Raw genomic sequence first — 15,395 nt, forward strand, 5'->3', positions numbered from 1 at the left:
CCACCGTGGGCCGTGGTCTCTGGCGACCTATAGAGAAGTTCCCGTGGGAGACTTGTGGGAGAAGGAAGGAAGGATGGAGGGGGGAAGGGGAGGAGCCTGTTGTCATCAGGGTTTGTCCTCTCCCTACAAGGGTCCAGGTGCCCAGTTCGAGCGCTGCCTTCTCCCTGGAGCGCCCCCCAGCGGCACTGTTCTTTGTCTGCCACTCTGTCCTTGTTAGAGCCCATCTTGGTGCATTTGGGGACAAAAGGGCTGGACATTTGCTGGGGGTGGGGACCACGACTGCCTTGGGGCTCAGGCCGGGCCCAAAGGGTCACCCAAGGACCCGAAGGTGGGCCCACAGGCTGCTTGCTGGGGTGCAGTGGTGAGAGGGGAGGGGAGGGGACAGAGCCTTGTCCGGTCTCTGGGGTCAATCCCCTTCCTTGTACCTAGGATGGGCAGCAGGCGTGGGAACTGGGGTTGGGGGCGACCTGAGGGCTGTGGCTTCGGCCATGTTTCCAGTGCCCTGTTGTGTCACCTCCTGGGCAAACACCAAACTGCACCCAGAACCTCCTGGGATGGGCGAGAATCCAGGGTGGCGTGGGGACCCCCGGAGGTCCCCCATCTCCATTCTAAACGATGGTCGTTAACTGAGGCCATCTTCATGCAACAGCCCGGGGGAAAGGTTCTATCAAGACCCTGATGTTCTAGGGGAGGAAACTGACCCAGGGTGACCCAGAGCACACCTGCTGGGGCTGAACCGGCTGTGTCAGGTTCCGCAGCAGCACGGCCACAAGGCCAGAGGGTTCAGTCCCAGCACACACAATGGTGCCCGGTGCAGAATCAGTGCTCAGGAAATCCCTCTATCGCCGTGCAGTCCTCACCAACCTGCCTGTCCTTCAGCCGTGGGCACGGACTCCACGACCCAGGGGCCGCATGTGGCCAGCTCAGCCCGGCAAGAATGACTGGTGTGGAGGTCAAATAATGGTCCCCAGAGTCGGCCATGTCCTAATCTCTGGAACCTGCAAATGTGTCACTTTATAGAACAAAAGGGACCTTGCAGATGTGATTAAGTTGCGGACCCTGAGATGGGAGATCAGCCCCGCGGGCCCAGTGCAAGCACAAGGGTCCTCGTAAGAGGGAGGCAGGGGTGGGAAGGAGGAGATGTGATGACAGAAGGAAGAGGTTGGAGGGATGTGGGACCACAAGCAAAGGAATGCGGGAGCCTCTGGCAGCGGGAAAAGGAAGGAAACATTCTCCCCTGGAGCCTCCAGGAGCAACCAGCCCTGCGACACCCTGATTCTAGCCGGGCGAGACCTGTGTCAGATCTCTGACCTCCAGACTGTAAGGTAATAAACTTGTGTTGCTTTAAACTGCCAAGTTGGTGGGGGTCTGTTACAGAAGCAACAGGAAACGACAAATGTTTCCAGACTCACAGCACCTGACATACAACAGTTGCTCAGTAAATGCTCTTCTCTGTGTTTGATCCAGGGAGCTCACAGCCCACCCCCAACGTCAGCCAAGTCCGAGGGGGAGAAAGGACCAATCACTCACAGGTGACCTTGAAGTGTCCTTGACCCCAACATGATCACCCTGGGAAGCCTCGGGGAAAAGCAAGCAGCCCGTGGTTGCTGGAATTTTCTATTTTAGAGCAAAGCCCTGGAGAGGGAAGAAAAGTTCCAGAATGGAGTAAGGACCTGCTTGGGACATCAGCCCTCGGCCCAGGAAGCTCGAGTAAATGCACGCCCCCGATGTTTACAAGAGACTCATTTCTTCTTTACCTTCCCCTCATCTGGTCCCCCGGCACCAGCTGACTTAAAACTTGAATTCACTCAACAAACTTCGACCGAGCACCTATTACGTGCACTGGGCCAGGTGCTGGAAAGATAAGGAGGAGAGTAAAATACGGCCCCTGCCTTCACGGAGAGGGCGGGTGGGCTGCCTCGGAGCCTTTGCGCTTGCGCTTCCCCTTCCCCTGGCCTGGAACTCTCTGCCTAATGCCACCTCCTCTGCAAGGCCTCCGGGACCAGCCCGCCTACAGTCACAACTCTCGTCTCTGTGTTCTCCGACCCTATTTTGCTTCATGGCCCCTGTCACCACCTGGCATCGCACGTGCTGCCTAGCACAGTCTTTGGCACACAGCAGGTGCTCCACAAATATCTGTGAACAAAAGCCTCCACGTGAACGGCCGTGTAGTGGTGGAGACATGTGCCAACAGGCAACCGTGGTGGGGACGCAAGCAAAGGTCTTCTGGGAGATGCCCAATGTCAAGTGGTTTCTGCTCTAAATAGAAGGTTATAGGTGAGAGTTGGTGTGGACACAGGAGGAGTCTTACAAATGATGCTCTTCTAGCCAGTTAAATCCCTGTGGTGCTAAACCAGGAGAGCCAAGGTACCCCGAGTGCCAGCTTATCTACCAGCTTAGACCTGGTCAAGGGGAAAGCAGGGTGGTGGGTGGGTGGAGGCCACGGCAGAGATGGCAGACAGGTGGGCCCCAAGCGCAGTAGCCCTTGGAGGAGTGGACTGTGCTGGCTTTACTCCCTGGGGTCCCGAACGCTGCCCCCGGGACATCCCATCCTGAGCCCCGGAACAGTCATTTCTATGGCTCAACTGATCTCTTTTTTTCTACCTGAAATTTTTATTTTATTGTATTTTATTTATTTTTTTGGCATGCGGGATCCTAGTTCACCGACCAGGGATCAAACCCGTGCCCCCCGCAGTGGAAGCGCCGAGTCCTAGCCGCTAGACCGCCAGGGAATCCCCCTACCTGAAGTCTTAATCACAACCTTAATGGAAAGAAATTAAGAGTTCGGGGCAAAGAGACCCACCTCATAGCAATTTTGCCAGGTCTAAAGAGCTGCTTTTATCTTTGTGCCATTTTGAACTTTGTTGAAGTCAACACGCAGTTTATCGTTTTCTTAAATTGCCCAAGTTCTCTTTTCTTTTTCACGTCATGGACACCTGAATCAGTCAGACAGACACACACCAGCCAAGGGACCAGACCCTGGCAATCGGAGGAGAGAGGAGGGAAGGGGCTTCAGGCCCAGCCCGTGTGAGTCCCGCTAAATATTCAGAGGCTCCTGGGGAGAGATCGACTTACAAGCCTGGAGCCTCTGGGGCTGCCCGGGCTTCTCCACCTCCTGCCCAGACTTGCCAGCTCCGTGCTCCTGGCATTACAAGAAGTTCCCGAGAAGATAAACAGTCGCTAGTTGGAGGAAAAACAGACTTTGGATCCCAGCTTGGCTGGAGATGTACAAGGGAAGACAGAGGGGGTGACGGGAGCACGGAGACACTTCCACTGCACAAAGCCCCTTTCCATCAAGCCAGGATGAGCTACAGCCAAGCCCGGCGGCCCCTGTGTTCTCTGAGCAGCTGCCGCTTGGCCTCGGGGCACAGGAGTCCACCCAGCACCACCCGCCAAAGCGCTCCGCACCCGCAGCGCTCCAGGTGAGACCTGCCAAGGACGTCTCGGGGCCTGAGCCAGTACCCGAGGGGAGGCCCCGCCTTCCTGGCCACGGAGGTCCAACCCCGCTGGCCGGGAGCCCGTTCTCCCGACAAAGGAGAGACAAAAGCCGCGCAGGGCCAGGACCCTGGTGGTCACCAGCTCGCTCTCCTCGCAGGGCCAGGGCCAGCTCCCGTGTCCCTGAGTGCCGGGCACGGTGCTCAGCGATAGATGTGGATCGACTCTTGGATCTCCCAGCGATGGAGGGGGAAACCAAGGCACAGAGAGGTTGTCTGCCTAAAACCAGAAGCTTGGGAGGAGCAGAGGAGGGATCTGAATTTAGGGAGCGCCAGTCTGGATCCGAAAGCTTAGAAGATGTCCACGCCCAGCAAACGCTGATTTGATCTACACACATGGCTAGAAAGGAAAAGAGGAAAAACCCCAGTAGCCCCAGGACGGACGTTGGGACCTATGACCATTCAAGGTCCAGGCAACTCTTACTGCTCTGTCCTCACGGCTCTCAGGTTACATCTTCCAGGCGCGGCCCCCAGGCTCCAAGAACTCAGCCTGGGCCTGCGGGGCTCAGCTCCCGGGAAGCCGCCTGGTTCTCCGTGCTCTTGGCTCGTGGGGTGCCCTTCCTGGGAGAGCTGGTTGAGCCACAGCACCTGCGGTCAATTCCCCCATATCCGTGGGGCTGGGGAGCCCGGGCAGAGGCCGGTCACACTGGGGGCCGGTGCACGCATGTGCCGTGTCGCTTGCAGGCAAGGCTGAGCGGACGGCCCTGGGAAATACGCCATCCCAGGTGGTTCGTCAGAAGCAGACAAGGATGTGTGAGAGTGATTCATAAGGCACGGCACCCAGGGAGCAGGGCCGGGACGGGATAAGGAAGCAGAGAAAGAAAGCAAAGGCCAGTCCAGGTAAACCCCAGCCTGGTCCAGGGGAGCCCTGGAGGGGCCTCACGTTCCCACACCTGCCAGGGGATGAGGACGCCCAGCCCTTCCCCCAAAGCACACAGGGACCAGGGCAGGGTATCCAGGTGCAGCAGGACAGACTCAGACCCACGTTCTTGGAGCTCACGGAGCCGTGGATGAACCGCCCAGGGTGGTGGGCAGCCGGGGCAAAGATGACCAGCTGACTCTCCACCATGCCCGGGCGCTGCTGCAGTGGACAGCTGTCACTGCCCAGCTCCCTTCCATCTTTGGGGCCAGTGGGAGGACACGGGTCACCACAAGGCCAAGGGTGTATGTCCAGTGGCTTTCTCGTGTTCTCTTCTCCGTGTCTGTTGGTGATGGAATCGGGAAACTCTGGAAGCCACGAGCTAAAGGAAACCTGGGACCCTGTGTCACTCACAATGGGCTCGGGGTTACCTGTACAACTCCCGTCAATGGTTGCCCTGACTCATAAACTGATTTTATAAGGGACTTTAAAAAGGTCAGCAGGACAGTGGCCCTTAGAGACACCCACATCCTAAATCCCTGGAACCTGTGAGTACGCTCCCTCACGCGGCAAAGGGGAATGAAGTTTGCTAATCAGCTGACCTTGAGATGACAGCGTACTGTGGATGGTACAGTGGGCCCCTGGAATCATAGGTCCTTATATGTGGAGGAAGGGGGCAGGACAGAGCCAGAGGAGCTGGGACCACAGAAGCAGGGCAGAGAGACGCAAGGTTCTTGGCTTTGAAGGTGGAGCAGGGAGGACGCAGCCCTGCCCATATCTTGATTTTAGCCTAGGGAGACCCAGATTGGACTTGCGGCCTCCGGAAGTGTAAGATGCTAAATACGTATCGCTTTCAACCACCGACTTGGTGATGACCTGTTACAGCAGCAGCAGGAACTAACCCCGAACTCTTCCAAGGCAGCCGCTGCCGTGGCCGTGACAGGAGCAGGTGAAGGGAGGGGTCTTCTGGAAGGTGCACGGTGTCTCCCATATTGGCTCCTACCCCCACCCTGCCAGCCCCACTCCTCCTGTCCCCTCCCCGCTGGACCAGTGGTCCCCCAAAACCTGGAATAAGTACAAATGAGAATGGAGGCTTTCTGGGTGGGAGCAGGTCAGCGGCTATTAGGACAGCAGGAACCCACAGGCCACCCCCAACAGGGCTGGCCCAGCCCAGCACTCCAACGTGGCAGGGGAGAAAGGGAGGTGCCCAGGAACACAGCCGTGATGGGAGAGTCTGTCTCTGCCTGGCTTTCTGTGACCCCATCCCAGAGCCTTCAGTGGGGTCTGTGGCTCTCACTAGCTCTATATTATTTGCCATTTCAGAAGCTGTCCCACAGCTCAGAAAGGACACCCAGGGCCCATGCGGCAGAACTACAGGGCCACTGCTCCGCGGTGCAACGTGGCAGCCCCGATGGCCAGGCAGGGAGCACGTGCACAGAGGCGGCAAGAGGACCGGCGCCCCCTGGAATGGTGCAGTGTGCAGCCTGCACAGCCTTGCCCTGCAGCCCAGGTGCCCCCTTGGCGTTCCTCCCATGTCACTGATACTATGCTACAAAGAAGATTTCATTGTTACAATTTCACGCCTACTCCGCAGCTGGAGCAGCTAAGCTTTCAGAAGATTCTGAACCTTGCAGAGGCTCCACGGCCCGGAAGTGGCAGCTCTGAGACCTGGAAACTCGGACTTGGGTCTAGGACACCAGCCACACCCTCACTCATCACCAGACGCTGCTGCTTCTCTCCCAAGGAGCCTGCGACGGCAGAGATCATCGTTCAGGAACGCCTGTCCCCATGAGCTGGTGATGAATTGCAAGCGTCCTCCTGCTGGATTCCATACCGCCTGCGAGTGGCACATGAGAAATGGACCTCCCTTGGACTAAAGGCTTAAGAATACTGGAAAGAGCTGGGCCTGGGGGCTTGCCGCCTACAAGGGAAGGCTGCCTCGTGGTGAGCTTTGGATGGAACCCTTCCCCCACCAGCTTGGTCAGTCCAAGGTCCGTGCCTGGCCCGCCAGAGGGATGCCAGCCGTGGGGGTCCCCGCTTCCCCTGCAGCCCTGGAGCTCTTCCCCCTGCAGCCAGCAAGTGACCACTCCCCAGGTGGGCCCTCCCAGCGCGGCGCCCGAGGACCACACGGCCTCCTCCTCTGGGAGAAACCGAGGCGGGTTGGCCGTGCATATCCCTGGGGGCACGTGGCCCAGCCCCCCAGCCCGGCACCAGGGCTGCCGGTGTGACAGCTTCCTTCCCCTGGCAAAGATGTCTGCAGGGAACTGGGGCTCAGAAACGGATGGCAATGGAAAGCTACCCCCTCCCCAAGGCAACAGATGCAGCCCCCAACCTGCCCACAGCCACCCCGTCCTCTGCGAAAGGCAGCACTGGGGTGGATGCCACCATGCAGAGAGTGGGAGAGACAGCGGGGAGACGGGGAGGGGCTCAGAGCTCTGGAGAGAGGGAGTGACAGGGCTGTGTGTGTGGGGGACATGTGTGCATACGGATATGCGTTCCCAGGTGTGTGTCTGCGATGTGTCCTTATGTGCACGTGTAAGAGCGTCTAGTGCCTGTGTGTGTGTCTCTGCACATGTACCCTCATGTCTGGTGCGTCTGCCAGGTCTGCGCCTGTCCCCGCGTGTCCCTGCGCCTGTGTCCATGTGTCTCTAAGTGCTCGCCCCTGCGCCCGCCCCGCCGTCCAGCTGGCAGTGCACAGCTGGACCCGGGGGCTGTGCGCGCCTGCCCGATGAGAGGTGGCAGGTGTGTAATAAACCATTAGTCACTGTCACGTTTCCAAGTAGCAGCAGCAGCGGCCTCCCCGGGAGGGGCTGACTGTGGGAGGCTGCTCCTGGCGGGTCTCCAGCTGTGAGCTGGGCCCCCCCATTCCCCCCCCCAGGCAGGGCCACAGCCTGACAGAGAGCAGCTGGCAGACGTGGGTCTTGTGCCCCTGCCCTGGGGCGGCCCCAGGGCAGGGGGCAGGGGCTCGTGTGTGCCAACCGGGGGAGGGGAGGGTCCCCGAGGGTCACGGTTTTGCAGGTTATTACCCAGAGCTGAGGCACTCGTGGGGGCGGGGGGTCAGGACCTGCACTGAGTGCGCTCCTGTCCTGGTTACTTTAATTCTCACACCTGCCCGCGAGCCAGGCACTTCCACTGGCCTTCCTTCCCATTCCTCAGATGAGGAAACTGAGGCACACTGCAAGAAGACACTTGTCCCAGGCTCAGAGAATGCTCGGGGCCTCCCTGCCCAGCACCTGCATGTCCCCTTTGCTGCCTGACACTCCGTCCCCAGCAGCCAGGGTCTGGAAGCCCCGCAGAGGGCTGGGTGGCCCCTTCCCTCGCTGAGTCCACATTGCGGAGAGGAAGGTGGGTACCGGGGCCGTCCTGAACATGGATGTCCACGTGACCATGCGCCGGCTCCCCCAACCTGCCCGCTCCGGCTCCCTAACAAGCAGTGTTTTCCGCCAGCTGCCCCCGCAGTGGGCCAGCAACAGGGAGGCCTGGGCTGGGGGGCGGTCTTGAGACTCAGTCCTCTTAGGGGCAGGACACACACAGGGACTCGCTCTGAGGGCTCTCGGCCTAAGGGGCTGTTCCACGACCCTCCCTAGGTAAGAACGCAGGTGTCCACTCACTGTTCCCAGCCCGGGGCCCATGTGCCCCACGATAAACGCCTTGGGACTCCACACTCAGGCCCAACAACCCACGAGGGAGCTGCGTCTCCACCAATGGGGAAAGTGATGTGTCCAATGGGGCCGAGATGCGCGGACGGGGTCTCCAAGGCTGAAGGGGGAGGGGGTGAACGCCCACGCAGGAGAACGCTGGTCAGCATCTTCCCCGGCTGGACACCCTCGTTCCCTCTGGCCTAAATGGGGTTACGCCGAGAGCCACGCGCCGGGACACGTGTGGCGCAGCCACAAGGCGGGAGGGAGCACGGGCACACGCACCGGGCGGGCCCACCATCCCGTGGCGCACGACGGTGAAAGCAAGCACTGCGGCAGCTGTGACAACAGAAGGACCTCGCAGCGCTGAGCCGGGCCCAGGAGACAAAGCTCACACCCCCAGGACACCGGCGAGTCAGGCAAACACAGGTGCGACGGAAACGGCAAATGGGACCTGGCGGGTCCCTCCGGGGGCGCCGGGGCATCCAGGTAGATGGAGCGTCCTAGGGCTGGGTTGGGTGGTGGTTCACGGGGACCCATTACATTATTTTTTAAACGAACGAGTGAACACAATGGAACGTAGAGATGAAAAAACAACCACCACCCAACCAAGGCCATCTGAATCAACCATGAGACAGTGTTAAGAAGCAGGGGAAGAAAATCAAACAAGTCAGGGAGACGCAGCCTCCTGGCTTTTCCCTGGAACGTGGTGGCCGCGGGGTGGGAGTCTGCGCCAGAACTTTCTCTGCGTGCTCCCTCGCTGCCGGGGGCAACCTGATCGACTCCAGCACTCAGAGACAGTAAAAAGCTGGCACCTACCTGTGCCCGTGAGGTCCGGTCCGGCCCCGTCCAGGCTGCTCTGCTGACACCGGACTGGCCCCTGCTCCTGGGCGGTCCTGGGGCCCCTGGGCAGGCTCTCCGTTGGGGCGCCTGGCCGAGGCTCGGGCTCCCGGGAGGGAGGGTGGACGGCCGTCGATGCCTCGAGAGATGCAGAGGTGACCTGGAAGGACGGGGGAGGGGGGACATGGTGAGTCTTGGTCACGCCTGCCGGGAGGTGCCCAAGGGGTGGGCCCCCTGGGCCGCTGGGTACCACCCCTCCCCCATGATGGCCTGGCTTTGTCATCAGGGCCGCAGCGTGGCTGGCTCGCGGCAGCAGCAGAGCTGGTCCCCAGACTGCCAGTGTGAGTCAGTACCAGCGACTGCCTCGCCCAGCAAACCTGCCCAGCAGCATGGTGGACACCAGGCGATCACTGGGCACTGAGGATCCACTCCCAGGTCCCATCACTACCCAAGCCCCTATTCTCTGCACAGAAGTTTGTAATAACTACCCACGAGTTAGTTGCAACTATAACCATTAACCTAGTTCATCTTCAGTTCACCCCACAGGGCAGTCATCTCCCCCGCCTTTTCTGTCTTCAAAAAGAAATCGTAGTAAAACACACATTACCGTCTTGACCACTTTTAAGTGTACAACTCAGTGGCGTGAAGTCCAAACACAACGTGCAACCATCCCCGGATCCATTTCGAGAACTTTCTCATCGACCCAAACGGAAATTCCACACCCACTAAACACTACCGCTCCGTACTCCCTCCCCCAGGCCCTGGCACCCACCGCCCTACTTTCCGTCTCTATGGGTGTGACTATCCCGGTCACCCCACCCCCTTTCCACAGTTGGGGAAACTGAGGCTCAGAGAGGGGTAGTGGGGGCCTGAGGTCAGAGCTGCCAAGGCAGGGTCAACTCAGCTGAGCATCCTGGGCGCCAGGGTTCCAGGGTCTGAACAAGAGCAGTTCCCTGGGGGCCGGTCCCGGGGACTGGCGACGCCCCACGGCCCCGATTACGAGCTTCAGAGCCGCACGGCTGTCGAAAAGCAACTTCACGTTGACCCTGTTTTTCCAGGGATTAGGGCTATAAAACCAAAGTACCGGGGAGAGACGGACGGCGCTGCATCCAGGCTCCAGCAGCTCCACATGCGGGAGACGGATAAATTTACCATTTGTTTCCGGGAACGCTTTAATTTATGGGATCCATATGGTGACACTGCCCAGACTGCAGCCCCCGCAAATCCCACAGGGGTGCTGGCGGCTTAGGCTGGAGCCAGGAGAGGGCGGCGCCGGGGCCCAGCACACTTCATTCACTCGCTGGCTCGCTTAGGGCCGGGGGCCCCTCAGCATGGCGGGGAGCCTGGAGCCCCCGTACGGACCCCGCCCCGCAGGCTTTTAGCTGCTCTGGCAACCTTGCCAACATCACTTCGGGAAACTCTGCCAGATGTAGGGCTGCCGTGTCCCCGTTAGTCCAGCCGAGCCCAGGGACTGTCTGTGGGGTGGTACCTCATCAGAGCAGGCAGCATTCTTGCAACCCCCTCGGGGCAGGCTGGCAGGGAGTGAAGGAGGGTGGCATTGTGCCCTGGCCTTGACCCTGCCCATGCGCTGGTGGAAAGCAGAGTGGGGTGAGGCCCACCTACTGCTTGTCCTCCTGGGGCTGGGGGACCAGGGTTCTGCTGGGGAAAGTGGCCGGGGGGATGCCGCATGGGGGTGGGGATGGCTCCCTGGATGAAGAGCTTGTGGGCATGAGGATGCCGTTTACTGAGCACCTACTACGTGCTACGGTTAATCCTCCCAACGGTCCTGTCTCGAACAAAAACATGGAAACACGAAGAGACAAAGTGGCCTGCCTGAGTCCCCACAGTAAGTGGAGGTGTCGGGATGTGAACTCAAGCAGCTGGGAGAAGACTCTGCTGTCACAAAGCATGCAGGGAACATGGCTTTTAAGTAGAAAACAGCAGATGGCAAAAGAGAACACTACTGGGTGGGAGGGCGTGCAGATGACAAGGTCTAGAGGAGTTTGATAATAGGAGAACTCCCCAAGGGCTGGAAAATTCCAGGCAGGCTTCCTGGAGCAGGTGGAATTTGAACTAGGCCTTCAAAGGGAGCAGGCTTTAAAGGAAGGGGGGGACAGGAAGGACAAGAGATTCAAACACACATCTCTGCGGGGACCAGGGGGGTAAACCGGAAACAAGGCACTGGTAGGTGAGACTGTATGGGGCACCAGTGGGGGCCACATGGAAGGAAGCCAGCCCCGTCACGCCAGTTCTGATCTTTCAGGAGGAAGCGGGGAATCCATTTTTAAAAGCTGCACTCTCGTGATTCTTAAGTGTTGAAACAGGATGCAAACCCTCATACGCTGCTGGTGGGACTGTAAACTGGTGCAGCTGCTTTGGAGACGGCCTGGCAGATCGTCAAGGTCCAAACAGAGTCATCCCAGGACCCACCAATTCCACTCCTAGGTAGATACCCCAGAGAACCGAAAACAGACGTCCACACAAAAACGTGCATCTAAATGTTCACGACAGCGCTCAGTTCGCAGGCAAATGACTTCTGCCAACGACGAACCTGCAGGTGGGTCCTTCCCCAGTCGATCTCCCAGGTGAGAGCGAAGCCCCACGGATGCCTTGACCTGCAGCAGGGGCCCCCGCTGAGCGGGCGGTGATAGGCGTCTTGCTGTGAGCTGCTTGTGTGCAGTCCTTTGTTACACAGCAGTCGATAACTAATAAACCCCCAAAGCCCTAGAACAGGGCCTGGCCCAGAAACACATGTTCCCTGGCACCACCGTGTGCCAGACACCCTCCCTCCTCAGGTCCAGCTGTTCCCACCATGTTGACTCTTGTTGGAAGTAAAAGGATTCTACCCCCTTCTCCGGCGTTTGCCGGCAGCTGCCCGTGGACTCCCGAGAGGGCTCAGTCACTGCTAACGGACGGGCGAGGCTGCCAGACACACGTGGGTGGGGAATACGCATTATCTCATGCTAGCATCATCGTAGGTGGAGGCAAGGGTTCTCAGCCAGAGCATCACATGGAAGCAGAGAGCAGCCTTTCCTCACCCTTCAAGGACAAATTTACAACAATGCCTGACTAATAAAAAGCAGACCCTCGAACCAACATATTCCTTGTGCCTTTTCTCTACCAGAGCCAAGAGTTCCAAGCTCACGGCCTGTCTTAATTTAAAGTGCTATTAGGACCGGGTCTGGGACATACACTGCTCCCTGCCCCGGGGACCCTGGAAATTGACAGCATCCCAGAGAGCCCATGGGGCCCTCGCAGAGCAAGCAGGATAAACTTTATTGTCCCCTTTATTTTCCCGGACCAGGGCCACTACATTTAAAGCGTTAGTTAACGGCGAAAGGCAAAAAGGGGGAAAATTTCCAGGGTTCTTTACCATAAAAGGGATTTGCAGCCCACCCCTGCATATCCTAATGAGATCGCGCCTTGTTACACTTCCTCCGGGGAACTGAGTGATTTCTGGAGAACAATGACTCCAGGTAAATTCGCACATAGGGATGGGGATGGATGGGGCAGAGAGCAGACACAGCATCCCTGCTTCACAGGGGAAAACCATGCAGCACTGCTGTCAGTACCCAGTTTATTTTATTAATTGTATTAGTCCATGAGCTCCCCAAGTTTGAGAACTCCTGTTTTATCGTTCTGTAGAATTGTTTTATTGAGATATAATTCATATACTATACAATTCGCCCATTTAAAGTGTACAGTTCAGTGGCTTAGAGAAGAGTCATAGAGTTGTGTAACCATCACCAGAATCCGTCTAGAACGTTCTCATTAGCCGGTACCCATGAGCAGTCACTCCTCGCGCCCCCACCCCGGCCCCCTGGCAACCCCTCGTCTCCTTTCTGTCTCGATGGATTTGTCCCTTCTGGACATTTCATACAGGTGGGCCCCTACCCCGTGCAGCCCTCTGTGTCTGGCTTCTTTTACTCAGCGTAATGTCTCCCAGGCTCACCCATGTGGTAGCCTGTAAATGACGTACTTTAAAAAACAAGGGAAGTTCCAGTTTGAGGGCACACAGCGGCCCAGAGGCCACTGCCCGAGACGCTAGGATTTCTCTCTCCAGCAGCCTCTCCAACAGGGACTGGCTAGCTGGCTGTTCCCAGAGCCTGCTTCCCTCTCCCTCCTGGGCACCCAGCCAGACTCTACCTCTCCGGCTCCCTGTAGTGAGATGGGGCCAGGCACTGGGTCCTGGCCACTCTCCCCAGCTGGGAGATCTTAGCAAAGTGACTTCACCTCTCTGGGCCTCAGTTTCCCCTTCTGCAAAATGGATTAATAACACAGCAAGTGTCCACCTCCAAGAGGGAGGGTGCAGGGGATTAGATGAGTTCTTTCTGCTAAAGCACTTGGTACACAGTAGGTGCTCAAGAAATGGCAGCTCATCTCATGACCTGACTGCATAAGCATCAGAAACGAGAGCCACAGGGGGACCCCACAGAGCCTGGAGGGGTGTGTGCTGGGGAAGCCTTCACGGCCTCGGCCTTCGCAGGGGGGCCCACCTGGCCTCTGGGCAGTTTCGGCCCCAGCTGGCAGGGACACCTTCTAGGCCCCCTTGCCCGCTGCTGACGCAGAGCCTGAGGCAGTCCCGGAGCCCCTTAACTCACGGGGGCAGGATCTGGGGCATGGGCTCCCCCACTTTTCCTGATCACCCTGAATCGTCTCTTTCCTCCAAATCGGCTCAAGATATGCTCCAGGAAGCTGGCTTTGCTGATCTTGAATAAAGTAGATGGGGGACTGAATCCTGAGTGCCACTTGCCTGTGGGCGTAACTAGGAGTAACAGGCAAGTCACAACTGCTTGGACCTCAGTTTATGCCTCTGGGAAATGGGCCCGTAACGCCTACCCTAGATTTACTGAGCACTTGCTATGTGCTAGGTATCCACCAAGCACCTGCTGTCTGTAGCCTGTTTCCTCCTCCCAACAACCCTACCTTAACTCCCACATTGTAGGAGGAAACTGAGGCACAGAGAAGTCAAGTCAGCTGCCCAAGGTCACCCAGCCGGTCACAGTCAGAGCCCCCACAGCGCCGGCACCCAGCAGGTGCTCCCTGCATACTAGCAGGGCCCGATTCCTGTCCTCGCTGCCTCAGCAGACACACAGCAGCCGGGACTGTGGTCTCTGGAGCACAGGTTTATCCTGCGGCGGAGTGACGGTGGGTTTGCTGATGGTCTGCGGCTGATTTATGTGAAGACCAAGCCTGGGAAGATGAGACAAGAGCTGCAGGAGGCGGGAGAGGAAACGCCAGCATCCCGATGGCACAAAGGACGTGGCATCATCACCTGCCCTCGGCCGCGAGGAAAACTCAGACACAGGCGGGAAGCCAAGCTTGGGGAGAAAAGCCACCTCCCTCCCAAAGAGTGATGGCGGGGGGCCTGCCTTGGTTGGAGGGTGGGTGGGCACAGCCGGGTTGGCGGGAGACCTTTGCCAGCTGCCGGCGACACGTGGGTCACAGGCCCGGGGCCGTCTGTCCAGGAGCGACATAAGGGGGCACGGGCCAGCCCTCCCACAGGGCCCCTCCTTCCCGTTTCCTGGTCCCCACGAGAGCCCACCCACAAAGATGCACTCAACCCTCTCTGGTGGGATTCCTTGTTCTGTGCCGCAAGCTGGTTCATCAGAGGCCGCAAAACAGTATTTTACGCCCCTTAATTCCCTGTAATAGCTGCATAATGGCGAGCAGAGAACTCCAAATGCCGCAGTAAAGGGAACGATAAGGCTCCGGGTCAGGGGGAGATGGAGCTGCAGAACGCAGAGTCCCCGATAAGCAGACAACTAACGGGTTATTAAACGTGCGGTGCAGACCGGGCGTAATTGGAAAGTTATTAGATATGGAATACACACAGCACCCAGTAAATGAGTAATCAGGGGCTAATTAAGCTCACGCGACCCAGCAGATCGCGAGGGAGAGGCTGGTGGCTGCTACATCTGTGACAGCAATTAGGGGCGCTCCGGCTGCCGCGCGCGTGGGAAGGGGGTCGACGGCTCGGGCACAGCAGCCGCAGCCGGGGGTCTCGATCTGACTCTTTTCCCGGCCGAGACCCCCCGCCGGCTGCTCCCACCTCTCAGGGGCTGGAGGGAGGGGGCGGGGAGGCACCAGGTGCATCCGGCCTCCAAGACAAGAGGAGCCCAAGTGGACACAAGGTCCGGGACTCGGAAAAAACAAAAAGAAGGTTTTATCCCTGGCTTCACATCCGACCAGGTGAGCACTCACTGCAGCCACCAGAGGGGACGGAAACAGTCGTAACTCTCCCCCCAGACGATCTGCAAGGTGTGTGTGCAGCGTCACCTCCTGGAGCTTTGCGGTGGTTCTGCCAGGTGGGCTAGGCGGGGAGAGTATCAGCCCATTTTATAGATGGGGAAACTGAGGCTAAGAGGACCGGAAGTGGACAGAGCTCATCCAGCCTGCTTCCCCTTCCAGCAGGCACAGGACACCACCCCCCTGCCCCGGGTGTCTCGAAAAGAGGAAGACACTGGTGTGTCTCAGGAGGACGGCAGCCAAGCTCAGTGGAGAAAAAGGGGCCAGAGGCAGTTAGGTGGCCAATGGGAGTGACCGTTTGGGTTCCAAGCTGGC

General features: G+C 58.6%; 1 protein-coding gene across 2 annotated transcripts in view; it reads right to left on the reverse strand.

The window, feature by feature from the left end:
• The window catches only part of GSE1 (Gse1 coiled-coil protein), a 414,806-nt gene that overhangs the window by 248,164 nt on the left and 151,247 nt on the right, over positions 1–15,395 (reverse strand). For both annotated transcript variants that reach the window (XM_049704032.1, XM_033406335.2), the window contains exon 2: positions 8,811–8,991. In XM_049704032.1, coding sequence (XP_049559989.1) covers positions 8,811–8,991 — 181 coding nt within the window. The remainder of the gene's footprint in view (positions 1–8,810; positions 8,992–15,395) is intronic.

Source organism: Orcinus orca, chromosome 20 (assembly GCF_937001465.1).
Source record: "Orcinus orca chromosome 20, mOrcOrc1.1, whole genome shotgun sequence".
NCBI lineage: Eukaryota > Metazoa > Chordata > Mammalia > Artiodactyla > Delphinidae > Orcinus > Orcinus orca.